The following is a 20,343-nucleotide window of genomic DNA, read 5'->3' on the forward strand; positions in this document are numbered from 1 at the left end:
TATTTTTTAAGTTTGGTCTTTTACTTGTATTCTTAAAATACTATCCACTAAGCTTGAATACTATTTTTTTTTTTTTAAACCTTATGATGACAAGTGCTGGAAGGCACTTATAATAAAAAAATATGCATATATCATGTATGATTGTTAACCAACCTCATGATAATAAGTATGAATAGTCACTTATAATAAATATAAATAAGCATGTATCATGACTAACTAACATAAAAAGATATTATTAGTTTGTTCTTTAATATCTCTTGTCGTTTTGAAATTAAAAAAAAATCTTGACTACTCTACACGATGGACTCTAACGAAGAACAAATATCATGTTAACAAGAAGAGAAATAAAGATGATTGGATATGTTATTTTTCAAATACTTTTAAATATGATAATAGATCAAAAAATGTTTGGATAATGTCACTTTTCAAAAACAGCTAGATAGAGGTCAAAATGGCCGGAGATGGTCATCGGGCTTTGAAAGAGGTAGGCAGATGTGCCGATGGCTGCAGGATTCCAAAAAAAAAGAAGGTCAAGAAGAGGAGCCAATGACCACGAACTAAAAATAATATGCTATATTATTTTTATTTATTGGATAAGTGCATTAGGTTAGGCATCCTTAAATTTAATCATCCAAGCACTCCATTCTAACATTTACTGAATTTTTATCCCTAGATTGTTAAATTCTATAAGATTAACCTCAAACTCCACAGTATCCAATAGAGCCTAAATATTAAAGAAAGGTATATGAAATCCTTAAAAAAATATTCCATTATAGTAGGGGTGCAGAAAATAAAAGGTAAGAGAATCACACTTGTTGCGATTTCTACCAAACTAATTTTGAAAAAAAAAAAATTATCAGCAAGAAAGAAAATCAAAAGAAGGGGAGCCAAAAGGGAGAGGGGAAAGAGAAGAGAGAAAGAGGAGCAGAGGAGAGAGTGAAAAGAGAGTTACAGGGGAGGGAAGAGAGGAAAGAGAGCCATAGGGAAAATGGGGGGAGAGAAACTTTCATGCAAATATCAATGGTGACTTTAGTTTCAATAACCAAATTAACACTGAAAAAAATGGAAGCAAGAAGATCAAAGAAAGAGAATTAGAGAGGAAGAGGGAAGAGAGAAAGGAGGGATAGAGAGGGGGGGGGGGGGGGGGGGGGGAGGAGAGATCATGACTGTAGCTTCATCAAACCTGAAAAAAATTGAAGCAAGAAGATCAAAAAAAAAAAAAATCACGGTTCCCAAGATCTCACTTGATCATGGAATTTTTCTAGATATATATGAACTTTATCGGTTGGGGTACATATGGCTAGCCGTGCCATTAGAACAATTTAATAACATCAAATGCAATAAAGTCAGCATGTCAGAAAATTACTCAAGATAATTTAATGAAACATGTAGAATTACGAATACTCAAGGCTAGGCTCGGATGATTTGTCCTCCTCTGACCGTGTAAAATAAACAATGTCTTCATAACCCATTTTTCCTTCAACTTTGCTTATAAATTTTCTTGGGACCTGCGGTACAATCACAGCATTTAAAATGTTATAGCAAAAATAAAATTGTACACAGCAGATTCACTTAAACTAAAATGTCTCTGACAGCAAAAGGAACAAACCTGCGAGAAAATTCTGTCAAGAATTCTGTAAGTTAGGGAGTGGTTTCCATATCTAATGAGGTTCTCCTTATCGGTCAAAAAAAATCATGATCTGTATCCAGTTCCCAAAATTTGCAGTATATTACATAGAAGTGCTCATATGAGAAGTACCTGAAGAATAAAATCAATTTTATATCGTGTTAATTTTTCACATGTTAAGTGCTACAGTACAAGGTAGTCATCAAAAGCAGGTGAATAGCTTCTACCAAAAAAAAAAAAAAAGCAGGTGAATAAAACTTCTCTTTACGAAAAAGATCGCAGTTACCCTACAGATATGCACGCTTCAAACTTGTAACTGATTCCGATCATCCACAACAAGAAAATCATTTTTGTAGTTCTCCACTCGCATAGAAAAAACATACGAAACATGTGTTATGGAATGCATGAACAAATACTGAAGGCAGGATAACAAGAACATTTTTATAGTTCTCCAAATACATGGTAAAACATTTGAAACAAGTACTTAGGAATGCATGAACAAATGCTGAAAGCAATTATGAAGAACATGTGAAGTCAAGATTATAACTGAAGAACAGCGCAACAATGCAATAGAAAGAATGTTTCAAACACTAGTGCACATTTTCTGTGATATTTCTCAGCACGATTGTTCGGCTAAAAACAAGGCAAGGCCAAAATAAAAGATTTAGAGTTACAGCGTTTTAAATAAATTCCAATTTTAGTTCCCAGTGGAACACCTCAGAACTTTGTTAATATCTTACTCCTCCTCATCTGCATGTTGCATTGCAGCAATTAAGTTTCCATGCTTAAGCTCTCTGACGGTAAGCTGCCCATTTCCAAATCTATTCATGTAGTAAAATATTCTTTATATGACAGTTTCTGCTGGCAACAAGTTTATGTGCATGTCTTAGAAATAGCAAACTCTAAGATTATTGTGCTCGCAAATATTGGAAGGAAATTAAAATTGAAACTGTAGAAAATCCTATAATAAAAGTGACAAGCTCGAAGTGGCATAGTGTAATTTACACATTGGAAGATGATAACCAGTTATTGCAATTTATTGCCACATCTTAGATGAAAATAATATATACTTTGAACAAAAAAAATGCAGCAAATAGATATATTACAGAATAATAGATAAATTACCAATATATTTAAACACAAAGGTATTAGCTATTATACTCAACCATAAACCCAATACAAACAAAATGATGCCGCGCACCTCTATCTGACAATTAATTCACATAATATAAGCATATAATAGAAAAGATACTTCAGAAGCTTAAAGATATAATCAGCAGAAGCAAATGAAATAAAGTCTTTTTCACGACTATTGAGAAAGTGTAGCTTTCTTTTTTTTTTTTTGTTGGTGGGGTAGGGGGTGTTAAAAGCAAGTGTAGCTTAAAAACAAGACTTGATTTAGTGGTCCTAAAGGAATTACATGATCTCGTTGCTATAATAATATATCAATATGCATTCAAGCCACCAAACAAAATATAACTGACCATTGGACTACACTAAGTCAAACGCAAACCTCATTATCATTTTTAAAATTAATGCTTCACCAAATTACCTAATCATATTTAGCATATCATAAAATCTATCCTTCATAATCATTATAACCTAGTGTTGGCATCTTTGACAATAGATGATTGTTTAAAGATGCAAAGATGAATGTGTAGCTTAAGTGCATCTATACACCATAATGCTTTCAGTCAGATTTTTTTGATGCTGATCTCCCTTCTTGCTCTGATTGTTCAAGAAAGGCCCTTCAGGAGTCTCTTCATTATTTTTATGTAATTCTTGATTCTCTCAGAAACTTCTTCAGCCTTACATTAAAAAAGATTTATATCATTGTCATAGGTGAAGGCATTTGATGTTGAGATTTGTGCATGAGTTTATGAAACTGATTGACCTGTCATCTTTTTCTTTTTTTCTCAACCTCAGTTTCTGTAAATCTGTTATTCACTTCAGCTTGCAAATGATTCACATTCCTCAAAAGCAGGAAAGGATTTTCTACTCACTCATAGCTAGTAAAATAAATAATAATATAATTAACCTCACCTCCAATGGAAAGGGAAATTAGAATGCTTCAAACATGTCCTTGACAGTGAAGACTGTCGACCATTACTAGCTTACAAAACCAAGTAAGAAAATGATAAAACTTTAGGATTGCTAGGACTATGAGCACTTAGAAGATATGGAAAAGACTTAAATCTAATAGAAGGGAAAAATGGTCGAGGGTTCTACTTAAATGTAGACAAGTTATGAAGTCTAAACTGAATACTAGGATATAATATGCCAATTTTTTTGCTTCCATTTGTTGGTATGACTTCAACTCCACATATAGAACACCAAGGTAACAAAAGAACTAATGTAATTACCATAAATACATCCTAACCAAAGGGCTAAATTATAGATACTGGAACTTGACTAGCACCACACTGTAGCAGCACAGAGTATGCTAGTGGTTCCAGCATAGCAAAATAGACGTGAAATACCATGTGCCTAACATGGTGCCAATACACTTGGTGGTGGAGGCGGTAGCCATGCCAGTAGCTTATTGAAACTATCTAGCTTCACAAAACATAGTATTCAATTGTCAACCAAAACTCATCTCCTCTCTTGGGGATGTTACGTGAAGTTACATATTTCAAATTGGGTTTGGGATTTCATAAATTTAACAATTTATCATCACTCCTTAATCAACCGGTCAAATGGGAATTATCATTACTTATAATATTATTATAAATATATTATTAATTAGTCTCACATAAAATTGGCCAAATGAGATCTATCATCGATTATAATATTATAAAAACTAGAAGATGAAGAGTTTGGAGGTGTGATTTATCATCATTTAACAGGGCGTTGCTATCTACTCTGGGCAATGCTATATGCAACCCCTATGTACACTTGGTAATGTCATATGTGTGAAATGACCGATAATATGGTCATGGACATGGTCTCTGATAGAACAACCCTTAAGCCAACCGTGGGTTAATAAGATACTAAAGATCAGCGACTTTAGATTTTAGACCCAAGCCCACCATGTGACAGGCCCAATTCGTAAACCAGGCCGTTCCGATTTGGAGTTCCGACCTCGTCGGTTAGTCCACTGGCATATTATTAAGTCGTGTTAGTGGCTGTTTTAAGAGGTGTTAAGCTTGGCGGGTCCTATGTATTTACATCGGGGCTTTACCTGGCCCTTGTGAAGCTAAAGGAAAGGAATAAGAGGAGAGAAAGGAGGGAGGGAGAATGGCAGTGGCGAGTATCTATCGGCGGGTACTCCCTTCTCCACCCGCGATCGAGTTCGCCTCGTCCGAAGGGAAGGTATTATTCCCTCTCCATCTCTGTACTTTGTTTAATCCCTCTTTGATCTGCCCTTCATATCAAGAAACGAAAACGAAACCGGGGATTGCAGCAATTTGATGCTCCGACTACATGTCCTCGTATGGCTGCAGTAATTTAATAGCCGTCGTCGTCGTTATAATGTTCTTTTATTTCTTTCTCATATGGACATAAGATGTCATAATTTTTTTCAAAGAGCAGAAGTATTTTCATTATTTAAAATTTCAAACGAAAATATAAAACTGCAGATATTAAATGCATATTGAAAAATGGTGGCTATGTAGACCAATGAAATAAGACGGTATTCTCCACATTAGATTTTCTACACCGCCTGCGGTGCACAAAGAATTTCTCTTAGATAGTGTCTAAAAGCCTACTACCATGTCTAAACAGTGGGGGTGTCCATTTAAGCATGATCTTGAATCAACCAAAGTCCACCCAAAGCCCAAATCGAAAGAAAAAACCTCTATAGATTTTTTTTTCTCCTTGCAATCCAATCTAAATTGGATTTGGATAGATTCTTGAAAAATACAAGCTATATGGGCCAACATATCTGTATTCTATAGGATTTTCACTCCAGTCCTATATGAATATCCAAACAGTCCTTACATAAAAGACGAACCACCATCCAACATGCAAAAGACAGTCCGACAAAACAAGGAACCAAAGTCTCATGTCATAGAAGTTGCGAAAATTTACAAAGAATCATTTGCTTAAACATATTTTTTAAAAAATAACTTTTATAAATAATCATTTTATATGAAAACAAATATATCATCAAATTATTCCTACTGTAATGCCATAATAATAACAAAAAAGGGACATTACAAAAACATTCCAACACAGAAATTTCCAACACAAAAAATAATAAGCATTTCAACATGAAGAAAAAAATTAAACATAGGTTTTCTCACGTAGAAAGCAAGAAATAAGACAAGGTCTTGGATCGTACAAAATGCATCTCCCCGCCTAGCATAAATATAATCATCTACCATACATTTGGGGTCACCCAGATTGACGGCATAAAGAATGTTGGACCATTTAAACAATAAGACTGAATGCTTCCATCATGCATGTCAAATATGCCCATGTCGTGTTTCACTTCATCCAGCCTTTGACATATATTAAAATAATGCTTCTCAACAAAATCATCCATAAAATAGATACAACTGCCCTGGAAATTAGAAAACAGATATGCTGGTAGGGACATTGAACTGTTGATGCCCAAAACGAGCATTCGATCACCTAAGCTTTCCAACTTAACCCACTTATGAAGGATCTCATTTCAAGTCTGAAAGCCGTGACCACCCGTGGCAGTGGACGAACATACAAGAATAGGAGAAGCCTGGTCACGGCTTTGGGCAAAATACCGATCATGTTTTCCACCCATGACAATGCAATTGTAGGTGTCACACTTTTTTTCCTGTGATGGGATAATCTATAGTGCCACACTTTCAACTTGTGATGGGGCAATTGATGGTAACAAGATCAGCCCATAATCCACACAAGTTCTTATCAATTTTTTTATTCTTAGCTTTAGACTAACCAAAGTCATGTTTCCGGGCAATTCATGTTCCCCGCCCGTGATGGGACAATCTATGTAACGTGTTTAATCGAAAGCATTATCTCCATTAGTCCAATTATGCATGCATTAGTTGTGCTACCATATACATCCAGCATGCTAGCAATCTTCAATATGCATGATTAAAACACAAAAAAATCCATGCATCTTATTTATCCTAATCATTGGCATACCATACATACATGCATGTACGAAATATTTACAAGCATGCAGACAAGTATACAAGAGTTCTTACCTCTGCGCCGACAATTCGGACAAAATAGTCAGCTTTCTATACCGCGAGTCGGTGTGCAGAACCCTGCTCGATGTCCTCTCGACAAGAAGATTGTTCTCCTACACCACCAAAGTCAACATCAAAAGTCATCCAACAGCAGTCCACAACTCAGAACCTTCAACTGATCCACCAAATAGTCCAACACTGCTAGACCATCCGGCATCGACGGAGTCCCTTCAACCAAAAACTTCCCGAGATCAAACAAGAGAGCGAACAAAAAGATAGAAAGAGAAAAGCGGAAGAGAGAAGAGAGAGAAACGAGAAGGCTCCCTCTCTCTCCTTCCCAAAATGGAGGAAGTCTGCATCAGACGGCCACCTTGAAACAGCTGGCTTGAGGCAGAGGCGATGGCCCAAAAATCGGAAAAGGAAGAGGAGTCTGAGCAACCATACCTCACCTCTGGCGAGAACTCACCGCCGGATCGACGGAAATACCTTTAGAAAATCCTCTGGAAAAGACTCAAAATCAAGGGAAGAGGAGACGCAAGGCACCCTTTTATAGACAAAATCGTGGCCTAAAGGAGGAAATACGGTGGCCTAAAAGGGGAGGAGTCCACTGCCCGCTGGGCTCGGGGAAGTAAACGGACTCCCGCCAGGCGTCATCTTCCGCCCGTTCACGTGCGAGACACGTGAGCTCAAACTCACGTTTGGGAGCCCAAAACACAACCGGACTGCTCAAATGGACCAAGCCTCACCACACTATAGTCCAAATAGGGGCCTGTTTGGAAAAATAGGAGTGATCGCAATCACATGAGATCCACAGTCTCATTTTCTTTCTTAGCTGCTTCGATGATTGAACCATAGAAAAGGCTGATCCTATGACAAAAAAATAAAAATAAAAATAAAAAATAAAATCCTTCGATGATTTTTTTTTCCTTCCATGATTGTCGGACTCCTATGCATACCCATCATCTTCGACCGATGCCATCTCCCCCTCCCCCGCCGCCGCAATCCCCCTCTTCTACCTTCTCCCCCTCTCCAATTGTCCCTCCTGACCCCTCTCCTTCTAACCTTCCTCTGCCTCCTGCCCTCCCTCCCCCTATCAGGCCTAATCAGAAGCAACAAATTCCCTTCAATCTCCCTCAGATTCTCTCCTTCTCCATAGATCTCAGAAAAAAAATAATGAAAAAAGAAAAACAAGTGAAAAAAAAAATCAATTTATATGTGAAAAAGATCTTATCTTTTAATTTTTTCCTTCTTTCAATAGTTCTCCTTGATTTTTTTAGGTTTTATCCCAATTTTTTCGCTATTTTTTCTGTCCTCGAGTCTTAACAGGGAGGACGGCTTGGAGTGGCCGAATAGAAAAGCTTAGGTGATGGCTAAAGTTTTGTGTTGGATTTTATATATAATAGTTCAAATGATATAAATATATTATCAATCAACTTAAAAATATATTTGAACTGTGGCTTTAAGTGTGAAAAATAAATGGCAAAAAATTATTTACTGGAGGAGATAATAATTTTTGTTCTCTATTTTCATGTCTCTTTGAGAGAATAATAATGATCACAATCAATCTCCAAAAAAATAAAAACCAACTAACTAATATGACCCACTACACCCACTATGAATAAATATAAAATTTAATTTAATAAAAAATTGCTAACATCCTCCCCTTAAATTAAATTTTGCATGCACCTAGAAAATCACGTAGATACATAAAAACATTTGTCTTCGAAGGCTTGGTGAAGATATCTGCCACTTGATCTTCACTCCTATAATGGACCAATTCAATCACCTTTTTTTTCACCTGATCACAAAAAAAGTGATACCCTACGTGAATGTGTTTACTCCTTCCATGATTCACTGGATTCTTCGACAATTTAATAGCAGAAAAGTTATCACAAAAGATTTTTGCGGGTACATCTTGCTTTAATTCCAAACCTTCTAATAAATTTCTAAGCCAAACTGTTTGAGATGCACATGCTGCCACTGCTATGTACTCTGCTTTAGTTGAGGAGAGGGCCACAATATTTTACTTTGAAGACCATGAATAGCTCCGGTGCCTAAAAAGACAGCATATCCAGATATACTCTTTGCAATATCTGAATCATCTGCATAGTCACCGGCAATAAAATCAATTAAATATAATTTTTTTCTACCATGGAAAATACTATACTCCTGAATGCCATTCAGATAGCGCAAAATCCTCTTTGCAACTTATAGGTCTATTTCATTTGGGCTTTCTACGTATCTACTAATCAAGCTCACCCTATACATGATATTTGGCCTTGTTGCTGTCAGATATATCAAGCTGCCAACAATCTGTCTATAGTAATTACTGTCAACTTTCTACCACTTCCAGCTCTTGTCAACTTTAGACCAGGCTCGATATGAATACTAACTAGTTTACTTTTATCCATCTTGAATTTATTTAATCTTCTTTGTATACTTCTTCTGAGAAATAAAACTACCACCCTCCATCTGATCAACCTCAATGCCAAGATAATACTTCATCAAGCTCAAATCAATCATGTCAAACTTTTCTTTCATAAAATATTGAACTCATGAATCATATCCATATCATTATCAGTGTAAACAAGATCATCCACATACAGATAAACAATCAAAATCTTTCCTCCGTCACCATATTTAGCAAATAAAGTATGCTCAAAGCGACACTTTATAAAACCATGTGAATCAAAATATGACTCTATACAGCTATACCAAGCTCAGGTTGCTTGCTTTAGACCATAAAGAACCTTTTTGCATCTATAAACTTTATATTCTTGTCTCTTTTTAACAAATCCAAGTGGTTGTTTAACATATACTTTTTCTTTCAAATTTTCATGCAAAAAAACAGATTTAATATCTAATAGATAAACATACCATGAATTTTGAGCAGCAAAAGAGAAAACAAGTCTTACAGTTTCTTGCCCCACTGTTGTGAACACCTCATCATAATCAACTCCTTCTTTCTGCTTGAAGCCTTTTGCAACCACCCTTGCTTTGTATTTCTCCACACTACCATCTGACTTCAATTTGGTCTTGTAGATCCACTTCAAATCTATAGCTTCGTGCCCAGGAGGAAAATCAGTCAACTCCCAAGTTTCATTCTTCTCAATAGATTCAATCTCTTCAGCCATAGCTTTCTGTCACTTCTCATCATATAATGCCTCTTTATATGTGATAGGATCATCTTCTGCAAATAAAACAAAATGTATCTGCTCCTCCTCCTCATCAACAATCTACTCATGATCTATAACAAAGTCCTTCATCCATCCTGGCTGTCTTCTAATTTTTTGAGAAGTTCTTATGGCTGATGTGCCTGATGCTATTGGTGAAGTAGATGCTCTAATTGAACTGTCATATTTTTTAACTGGAGACTATAATGTTGGTGTACTAGATTCACTCACTGCTTGTGCATCTGTATTATCCTCCTCTGCATCTATCAAGTCAATAGCAACATATTTTCCTGCATTCACATTCCACTTGAAAGCTTTATCTTCATTAAAAAATAACAGCTCTGCTAACCACAATTTTTTCAGAATTACAATTAAACTAACCAAACACACACATCTCGAGGATTTCAAGAAACATACAAAGCAAGAACATCTAAGGGTCACTTTGGGATAAGTATCAGTACCATGGATTCAGCAACCATTGGAATTATATGATAGAACAATAAGTATCGTACCACTGTGATGCAAAGCTGGCACCAATACGGATGCCGGGAAGCTAAAACCCTACGTACCAGCACATGCCAGCCATATTGGTCCATACCAACGTGCACCAATCGCTTTTCGTTTTTCTGAAGCTATCAATTTTAGTGTCCTTTGCCAGCACTAGAATTGTACTTCAACATCCTATCCTGATGAAAAAAATGTATGGGGTTTGGCACTGGTATTAAAAATCTTGAGCAATACCATATAGAATTTGGAGGTCTGGATTAGCTGGGGGGTTTTGTGGTGTTCAAATTCCTTCCGGTGCTAGTGCAGATTCTTAAGTAGCCAGTCCCATAGACCAGTTTTCTACGAGGAAAAGGTAGCAGGCAGCCAAAGATAACCATTACACGTAAAGGTGGAAGCACAAATGCAAAGAACAGCTGACAGGGTGGTTGCACAATTTTTCGTAATCAAAAACAACTAGCTAATGGTACAGACCCAAAGCAAATGCATATTCAAATGAGGTGAATGAAACACAGACATATAAACACATTTAAGAGGCACGAGGATAAGTCAATTTGAACACTAATATGTGATGGTTAGATAGCATAGTTATTTTCCTTGCTTACAGCCGCCATGGTATAGTGTTTTTAAATGAACAGAGCTATCGATCACTTCAAGAGCAATAAGTGCATCAACAGATTTTATGGTTAAAGAGATTGGTGAGTCCTGAGTGGTGCACTTTGTTGCTCACAATGGTCTCAATTAGTTATCAATGGAGAGAAAGAAGCACTCATATCAGACTCCATATGCTACACATTGTATAGATTCGATTTTGGAGGGCATTGGAAAGGAACCGAAAAATTAGGAAGGGCCAGTTTAGGAAAATATGTTGGCTTTGGAGTCTCGTAATATAGATTAGTTCAATAGTTTGGATGTTCAATTTGGATGGCTTATTGATTCTCAAATTGTTTGCCCATTTTTACCAGGAGTTAAGTGAGGGTCCTAAGCTGGGAAAGGGAGACAGGATTCAGGATTCACGAAATAGGAAGGGAAAAAAAAAAACTCATTCATCCTCAAATAGCACGATTTGGCACTCATATCCTCGACATGTGTACATCATGACATTAGGAGAATGCTCACCTCGTAGATTTAGCAATAGTGACCAAGCTAGAATCAAGCCAAAGAATAGAAAGATTAGAGTGAATGTTTATACTATGATTTTGGATGATACATTCTTGATTTGTCAATGCAAGTTCAGTTACACATCCAAAAAAACAAGTATATCACAGATCACTGGCTTACAAATTTTTTTTTCAAAATTAACATATTATATTCCATGTTTTCTTTGGCGTGTTTGTTCAATAAGAAAATTAGATTCTTATAGTCTTGCTCCCACAAGACTAGAGTTTTATCCGTTCGGATTTACTGTGCCCCTTTAGCAATAACTCTTTTCCTGGTCTCTTTCCTTTTGTTTCATGATATCGTTCGACCCAATTTATGAGATCCTTCTCAGCTATTTGATTAGAGGGGTACAAGCTGTCCTTTTCTACCCACCTAAAAAAAAAGCGGGATGATCTTCCCAGCAATTTTATATTCAATCAACTACCTCCGAGCCCTAATTCTCACGTATACAAAAGGATAACGAGAACTCGAACACAATGCTATAAACGATGCCTACTCTTTCCCCATCAATTGATCGGGAGACAAAAGTAAACGCTAAAACCCTAGGAAAAAAGTCGAAGAAAAAATAACCCTACAAGAAAAAATTCAATACTAATTGCGAGAGACAACGGATAAATTCACCGATGGTAAAAACTCCCACCCCACGCCAATCAAGAACTCGAAACGATCAATTCACTGCTTTAAGAAAAGGACCGACGAAGAAACCAGAAGCTACACCAAAAAAAAAAAAAGGGAAAAATATAAAATAAAGCAAAGAAGAGAACGTGATTGTACCTCTTGCTGTCCAATCCGATCGCTCTGCAACAGCGGTCGAATGGATCTCTCACGTAAAGGAGAGGCGAAAGAGAGGGACGGCAAAGAGCGACGGAAAGGAGGAAGAGCGATCCCGTCGATCACGTTTGGGAAATTTATTGGATCGGATTCAACTGAATCCCGATTGTCCGAGGATCCAGATTATAACCAAAGTAGATGACCATCTCCGATCCGGATTGTTTGGGTTTTCCATTACATTTGGATTCAATCTGCAGTCGATACATCGAGCTGTTGAATTCCGGTGACCTTAGTTTGAGTCCTGCACCAGAACAGCAACCATAGCAGACAACAATAACAGCAGCGAATAAAATGTCATAGTCGTAATTAAGAGTTGAAATATTGTCTAAAATAAGTGGATTGCGTTATCATATTTTGTGCATGTTTATAGATTATACGTTTTGTTTCTATCGAGTATTAACATAAGTGGTGGCAGTCATGTGAGTTTGTATTCGTTAGTTAAACTAGTAAGATTAGTTGATGCTTCTTTGACTTCGTTTGCCATGCCACTTAAATGGATTTCATGGTGAGCAGATCATTTATTGTTGGTTATTTATCCTTTAAAAATTTCATGAAACTACACAATTAGATCTCATGTATGACCTCTTGAACTAAGTTAGACCTTTGAGATTGACTGATGTGCCTCTATGGAAGTTAATCAAAAATGATACATATGCTCTTGACTCTTACTATAAATTTATTAACAATGATGATATTTTGAACCCCTACTACAAAATTATACAAAAAGCCAACATGCCGGAGAAGGTAAAAGCCTTTGTATAGCCTTGGATGACACATGCAAGGCCCTTAAAAATTTTTATGGCCAATGATAAGGTTAACAATCTTTGATTGCTTGTTATTTATCTTTTAAAAATTTCATGAAACTATGTAGCTAGATCTCACGTACGATCTCTTGAATAAAGTCACACCTTCATGATTAGCAGATGTGCCTATATAAAAATCAACCAAAAAGGCAAGTGCAATATTGACTCTAACTACATATTCCATAATAATGGTGGTATTTGGAGCCCCCACTACAATGATATACAAAAAAACCAATATACTAGACAAGATAAAAAATTTTCTATAGCTTATCCGTAAGATTGTGTTTAGTAGCTGACAATCTATCTAGATTGCTGGCAATTTAATATAATAATTTGAATTATTGCATTTAGTATGTTTTTTAGATTGTAATCTAGATTGTCTTGAAGAGGAATTGCTATACAGATTACTACTTTTTTAGCAATATTATAATAAAAATTTTGGATAAAATTATTCTTAAAAAAATCATACAAAATCCATTGTTCAATCTACCCCCTCCCACTCACCCTCCTCCACATGCGTCGTCAGTCTGTGGCTCTTTCATCTCCCTTTATCCGTCAGTGGCTCTTCCATTCTTATTCTTCACCACTCCCCACCCCCCATGGCTCCTCCATGCCCATCCCCACCACCCCCACAGCTCCATACGCACTTGCCCCGCTCCCCATCCTCCTAGTGTCCGTAGTTTCCTACACCCCCTAGCTCACCACCTCTCCGTGCTATCACCACACCCACACTACTCCTCCCATTTTTCATCAGAAAAAAAGAAGAGTATCCGAATAAAATTAGTTGGAGTATTTTGAAATTTTAATTTCGTATTATCGATAATTTGATTGTCATACCAAATATGTCAATCAAATTTTTCAGTAATTTTACTACAATATTACTTATGTATATCAACACAGTAATCAACATTATTAATAATTTAATGATGATAATATATCCTAAAGGTAATTCATATTACCTTCCAAAATTACTTGGCAATATACCAAACGTAATGTAAAAATAGACTGCATACAAGCGAGATGCTAGTAAAAAAGTAATGGCCAACTAGTGTCAGAGTGCCCACTTTTGTTAAACAATGGCTGAACTAATTGCACATCTCCTTATCAGATCTCTGTTCACAAAATTTATTTGATTGTATTTGAAGACATATGGTGAGGGTATGGCCTCCAAATCTCCATATCCTATAGACTTCTTGGAGAAGAAAGAAGATACAATTGTTAATGGGAAAGGGGGTAGGATCAACTCCTAATGGCTTTCTTCTAGCAAATTTGGCATAAGAGGAACCAAAGAATCTTTCTAAAGCAGTACTCTAATGCTATTTTGGTTCTTCACAAAACTTTTTATTCCTTTAATCGCCGGTGTAATTTATGCACTCAAAAAACTTAGGATAGCCACAAGAAGATTTCAAGCCTTCTCTCCTCCTTGATGTAATTGACTCCAATGGCAACTCATGACTCCATCTTGAGTTCTCAATTGTACCCATTCTCTCTCCCCAACATCTATCTTTCTAATCACTTGTAAATAGATCCACGTATATGTCTCTTTCTTAATAACTAAATTGAGGGGAAATGTCTCATTTCCTCCACTCTTTACTCCAAAAAAGTAGAAATCCTTTATAAATTCTTTGTTGTTAAAATTTTAAACTTGCATGTAATTTACCCAATCAAGGTGTTATAATAGGAAGATGCCAGAAAGTTCTCGATAATAGCCAGAACCATACAATCACTTGATTGGGTTGAAGGGTCCGCAAAAATAATCGCTTTAATACAAAAAGTTAATAGAATCATCGAGCCATTGTCTATCGTGTCTTGTGAAAAAGCCTCGAAGTGGAAGTCGCACTTGAGCCCTTGCCGATGGAAGAGGTGAATCTCTTCACCAGCAATATTTACCATTAACAACCAACTCCAAGAAGATCCATGTATCCATTTGGTAAAAGCCTTCGGAAGAGAGAAACCAATAAAAACCTTTTCATGGGATAGGCAAATAAACTCACATGTAATGTTAACCAAAAAAAAACTCACATGTAATGCATTCCAAAAACTTTGGATGGGCACAAGAAGATTTCAAGCATTCTCTCTCCTCATTGATGTAATTGACTCTCATGGCAACTCATGACTCCACCTTGAGTTCTCTATTGTACGCCTTCTCTCTCTCTCCAACCTCTACCATTCTAATCACCGGTAAACTCACTTTTTTAATATTACAAGTATTAGCTTAGGAAATTATTGACAAACTTTAGAATAAGAGGCTGCAAAGATAAAAAGGATGAGACTTTTTCTACAGCCAGTGGACAAAGGGAGAAATTATCTGCGTTTTTTCGTACCTTTTTGTAAAGATTGATAGAGGGGGCACCATTACCTTTTTTTTTTTTTTTTAAAAAAAAAAAGAAAGGAGGACCAAGGTCGAAGAGAGGAGCGAATGTAATACATTGTTCCATCTGCGCGTGAGTGCACGTGCTCACACTTACATCTGATTGTATACGATATTTAATTCTAGATAGATTTGCTTCAACTGTAGGTTGTAAGTTTGCTTCTTCTTTTTTTTTTTCAGGACGGCACGCTGCAGCTGGAATTTTGTTCGTGCAACTTGGAAACCTTCCATCGAAGGAGGGGAAACTTCGCAAACGGAGTCTCGCTGTAGAGATGATGGAACCATGGCAAGTCATTGCAACACTCCTCTCTCAAAGTCTCCTCTTCTGCCGGGGATCGATCGGATCAGAACCCTTCCTCTTCTCTAGTGGTGTTCAAGGACGAGGCAGAATACGAGCTCTGGCTCTCGACCGCGCCCTCCGATTCCGATGCGACGGCATTCGACCGGGAAGTCGACTTGACGGAGCCGCTGCCAGACGAGGACCCCTTGGTCTTCCGGCGGGGGCGGTCCCTCTTCGGCACTGCCGCCCCGCCGTCCTGCGATTCCGATCCGCCGCCATCACCACTCCCGGCGGTGCTCTGCCGCCTGTGACCGGCGGTGCTGCGATGCCTCCGGCTGTGCCGCGACCCCTCCGAGGATTCGCCCACCGAGGAGTCGACGGCGGCAGCGCCGGACGACGGGTGGCGCCGCGACTGTCGGGACTCGCGGTGTGGCGAGTCGACGCTGTGCCCGGCGACCGACGCGTTGCACCGCGACGACTTCCGAGCCGGAAACTCCGGCACGTCCCGGGCTGGAGAGTCCTCTGCTCCCCTGATCTCTGCACCCGGGTATCAGCTGAGCCGTCAGATCAAGATCCGACGGTTGTTAGCAAGGAGGGGAAAAAGACGGGGAGCGCACCTGAGGGTAATTTAGGTGGGGTACCTCCGTCTGCGGGAGCAGTGAAAGGGACCGAAGACGATCGGAACTCGTTCATCTGTTCCAAATTTTTGAATCAATCACAGCCGGTCCGATGGTCATCAGAAACAGCAAGGGTGGGGAATGAGAGAGGTTTGGTTGTTACCCAGTTGGGGCCGTTCACGGAAGGGCCGTCCCACCCGATATGGGCCACGTGCTTAACGTCCGTGGGGTATCCTATCTGCATCTCCGGCTCCTTCGTTTCTGCGTCTGATTTTTTTTTTAAATATTAATGGAATAAATTGAAAAGGTGGGCTGCACGGATCTCAGTTCGCAGGAAGAAGATCGAACGGCTAATGGCAATATTCTTACCGAAAATTTGGGAGATGTAGCGGAGGCCCTTCAAAAGGCCCTTCATCGTGGTGCCCATGTCGCGTGCGCCCAACGATTGGCCCAGCTATTCACTCCGACGATCTATTGAGGCCCAACAAATTCCTGGAACTAAGTTGTGTTAGCAGAAGCATACCGTATCACTTTGAAAAGAGACTAAAAAAATTCCATTGCCAAAAAAATATACGAGACATTTCACCTTTAGAATACAAAAGCTTTAGAAAATGAACTTCAGAAGAAAATAAAAATGACTCCTGATCATACATGAAAGAAAATATGACATTATGAGACCTTTTAATTCACCTTGAATATCTGCTGATCTCCGGTCAAGCATACAGACAAATCAATATCAGCAACTTTCATGGTTACGTTGTGTGAAGGCATTTGATGTCATAAGCAACTATCATTCGCTAGATTTTTTTTTTTTTTTGAAAAAAAAAAAAACATTATCTGACTAATATTGAACTAGAATAACTTTCGTTACATGTTCAGAGGAAGAAGATTGATTTTAAATAAAATAATCATACCGTCGAAAGCAAATGTTGAATGAGATATCAAACTCGAAACTCACGACAACCCTCCCGACCATGCCCATTCCATCCGGCTGAACAAGAATAGTCTCATTCTGGAGGGTTCTCTTTAGCCTCGCTTACAGAATTTTGATGGAGAGAACTTATCTTCGTCTCCGATCTATTTCGAATTTCTTTCTTTTTCCTTCAATTTTTCAGAAGGGCTGAGCAATGCATCAGAAGAATGGGAAGAAGGGGAATCGCATTGCCTCAGCCCTGTTTAAGGTCTGATCCGGCTTCAATGGAAGATACCAAGGGCAATCGCAAGAGACCGCATCCGCTGAGAGGAGATTGGGTTATTTTTAGCCTGCTGTGAAATGAGAGGGCGTGGAGTATTTCCCTCTGCCCCACTTTACCATCGAAATGACCTTAATTCCAACCATGGGTTCGATGGCACGGGTAGTTTAATGGGTCTTGGCGCGAAGCGCGGGAACTGGATGGAAAAAAGCCGTTGGCAAGGACGAGTCAAAAGGAGCTTGCTCTAATTGACCGAACTAGCCCCCGCAAGCTGAGATAGAAATGGTTCTACTCGAGGCCAGAAAGGGAACAAGAAAAACAGGACGCTTCTTCTACCAACCAGATCATGTGAGGTTGTAACCCAAAATATCACAAACTGCAAACTCTGCTGAAATATGGGATTGTTGTTTGAAGGAAATCTGATATATTTGGCCAAAAATGAGATGTTATCATGATCCATGAGATGGATATCAAACTATATTCTTACAATTTTCTATGGGTGAACTAATCAAGTAAATTATATGTATGTGCTACTTTTTCATTTTACTGCTGAGAATGTTTTCAACGTATTTTTTTTAAATGTTTTTAAAACGTATATAAATTGATATGTTGCATTCTTACTGCATTTGTATAATAATGATTTCTTTTTTGTGAAATATTTCTCAACTAGTTATATTTACAATGAAATGTGCAAGATCTCTTTTGCAAATCATCGTGCCTTCTTGCTCAACTAAAGCATGAATATAACTAATGTTGCATGATTTCTTTCTTCTCTCAGCTTGCTGGCCATTGCATGCATGGTAGCATTCATATGCTGTTATTAGAAATTTGTGTCATATATGGAGATAACTCTAAAGTAGCATTGCTTTATGTGCCTACACAATGGGAGTTCTTATCATAGGTATTTTATGTTTATTGTTCTACATGAGCTATGGATCTCAATTTATTAAAGCATAGCTATTAGATAAGAGGGAATAAGAAGGGTGTTTTGCATATTAAATAGATTGTCATATAATTTTAACAAATCTAGCTGAATCAAATTCTAATCTGAGCACCATATTTCTTAAATCTCGATAAAAAATAAATCTTTGAGGTGCTAAACAAAATTTGTTGTAATATCGATTAGAGGGTAATTTTTTTGTTCTTTATTAGTGTGCTACTGAGTAATTTCAAGGGCTCGCATCTTTATTATAGTTTTAAGGGTGAAATATGAACATATGCATGGAAGCCCAAGCTAGGAGTCATGATATTTAAACATCCTTAAAAGGATATGTAGTAGCATCTTTGATGAACAACATATGCAAAATCAAATATCATATTTCATCAATCAATCAATGTTGCACATTAAAAGAACTTCCAAAATCCCCTATCTTAAATACTCTTTATTGGATTCTTTTCGCTCGTGTAGGCTTTTAGCATCTCTTTTTTTGGTATGGATGTCTCAATAGCTCACCGGCTTTATTGACTCATTATCATTTTTCAAAAATTATCTAATAAAATATATAACAAATTTTATTTAATAAAATCATGGAGCTTGAATTGCTTCTCGAGCCTTGGTAACAAGTTTGTCAAGTATTGAGTTTCATTTGATAAAAATGAGGATATGAATATGATAGTTCCCGTGCAAACCTAATTATAAGCAGAATATAGTTGAATAAAACTTCTATGTGTTAAACTTACTCTTATATCCATGAACTAGCTAACTAGGTCTGGGCTTATGCATACACTATGTTACGGCAAAGTAATGATAAATATATATCTTCATTAGCAAGCAAGCTGTGCTTAGAATGATTGCTTGGATACTGTGTGGTAGACAATAGATTGTGCACCTTATCTTATGGAAGAGATCATATATTGATAATTTATCTATATAGTGCATTAAAAAAGAGTTCAGAGTCTCTCCTTTGCGACATATGATACCTTCCTTGTGTGACATTTGATATCTATTTAAAGTGTTTTTGAACTCTCTCATATATAATTCTAAAAAAAAAAAAGGTACAATGCCTCCACCTCTTCTTTTAATTAAAAATTTTGCAACTAAAGAACAGTTGTTTCAATGAAAAATCTCCAAACCCAACAAAATATTATGCTTCTACCAAGATTAAGCTCTCAAAACCTCAAGAGACCAACTCACACCGCCACAACTCGCACAAAATCCTATATACTTGAGAAAAAACACCAACCGGAACCTAAGAAACCCCTTAGATTTCCCTCAAATGCTCTCATTCCCATAGATCTCCAAACAAGAGAAAGAAATGAAAAGAAACAAACAAAATGATCAAACTATGTGGGAAGAGGTCTTTCCTTTTAATTGTTTTCATCTTTTTCTTGTTTTCATTGATTTTTTCTATGTTTCCTATGGAAAGCTTGGAGTGGCTGAATAGGAAGTTTAAATGATGGCCAAAATTTTGTGTTGATAATTATATATAAGAGTTTAAAGAATATAAATATATTATCAATTAATTAAGAATAAATATAGTTTTATTAGTTGAGGTAGTGGTTGAGCCATCTAAAAATATTTGGAGTTTAGATCTTTTCATCCTCTAATTGTGTGTGTGTGTGTGTATGTGTATATATATATATATATATATATATAATCAAATTTGGATGATGGGCATTTGGATAAATTCCAAATTCATTCCAGATCCAAG

General features: G+C 37.2%; 1 protein-coding gene and 1 long non-coding RNA gene across 26 annotated transcripts; both read right to left on the minus strand.

The window, feature by feature from the left end:
- Window positions 1-1,244: 1,244 nt before the first annotated feature.
- LOC109506437 (uncharacterized mitochondrial protein AtMg00820) lies at window positions 1,245-12,699 on the minus strand. 25 transcript variants are annotated; one of them, XR_012135938.1, is made up of 7 exons: window positions 12,372-12,699; window positions 9,675-10,222; window positions 6,775-6,872; window positions 2,344-2,448; window positions 1,919-1,985; window positions 1,610-1,759; window positions 1,245-1,508 (listed from the first exon to the last, which is right to left on the minus strand). It is a non-coding gene; the product is annotated as an uncharacterized mitochondrial protein AtMg00820 (long non-coding RNA). The 25 variants fall into 25 exon arrangements; XR_012135936.1 differs by having other exon boundaries at window positions 1,914-1,985; XR_012135943.1 differs by having other exon boundaries at window positions 1,914-1,985; window positions 2,344-2,488.
- A 2,532-nt stretch (window positions 12,700-15,231) lies between these two features.
- Window positions 15,232-17,801, minus strand: LOC105055705 (uncharacterized). The gene is made up of 5 exons (XM_019854066.3): window positions 17,414-17,801; window positions 16,869-16,991; window positions 16,663-16,766; window positions 16,500-16,575; window positions 15,232-16,419 (listed from the first exon to the last, which is right to left on the minus strand). Exons 2-5 carry the CDS (start codon window positions 16,924-16,926, stop codon window positions 15,947-15,949), a joined length of 711 nt encoding a protein of 236 aa, XP_019709625.2. The 5' UTR covers window positions 16,927-16,991; window positions 17,414-17,801; the 3' UTR covers window positions 15,232-15,946.
- Between the last annotated feature and the right edge of the window lie 2,542 nt (window positions 17,802-20,343).

This window comes from Elaeis guineensis, chromosome 12 (assembly GCF_000442705.2).
Source record: "Elaeis guineensis isolate ETL-2024a chromosome 12, EG11, whole genome shotgun sequence".
Taxonomy (NCBI): domain Eukaryota; kingdom Viridiplantae; phylum Streptophyta; class Magnoliopsida; order Arecales; family Arecaceae; genus Elaeis; species Elaeis guineensis.

Coding starts and splice junctions, on each gene's coding strand:
- LOC105055705 (XM_019854066.3), bottom strand. CDS start 16,926: ATGGGCACCACGATGAAGGGCCTTTTGAAGGGCCTCCGCTACATCTCC. Junction 16,767..16,868: donor CTACATCTCCCAAATTTTCG/GTAAGAATATTG, acceptor AAAAAAAATCAG/ACGCAGAAACGAAGGAGCCG. Junction 16,420..16,499: donor CCCACCTAAATTACCCTCAG/GTGCGCTCCCCG, acceptor ACCCGGGTGCAG/AGATCAGGGGAGCAGAGGAC.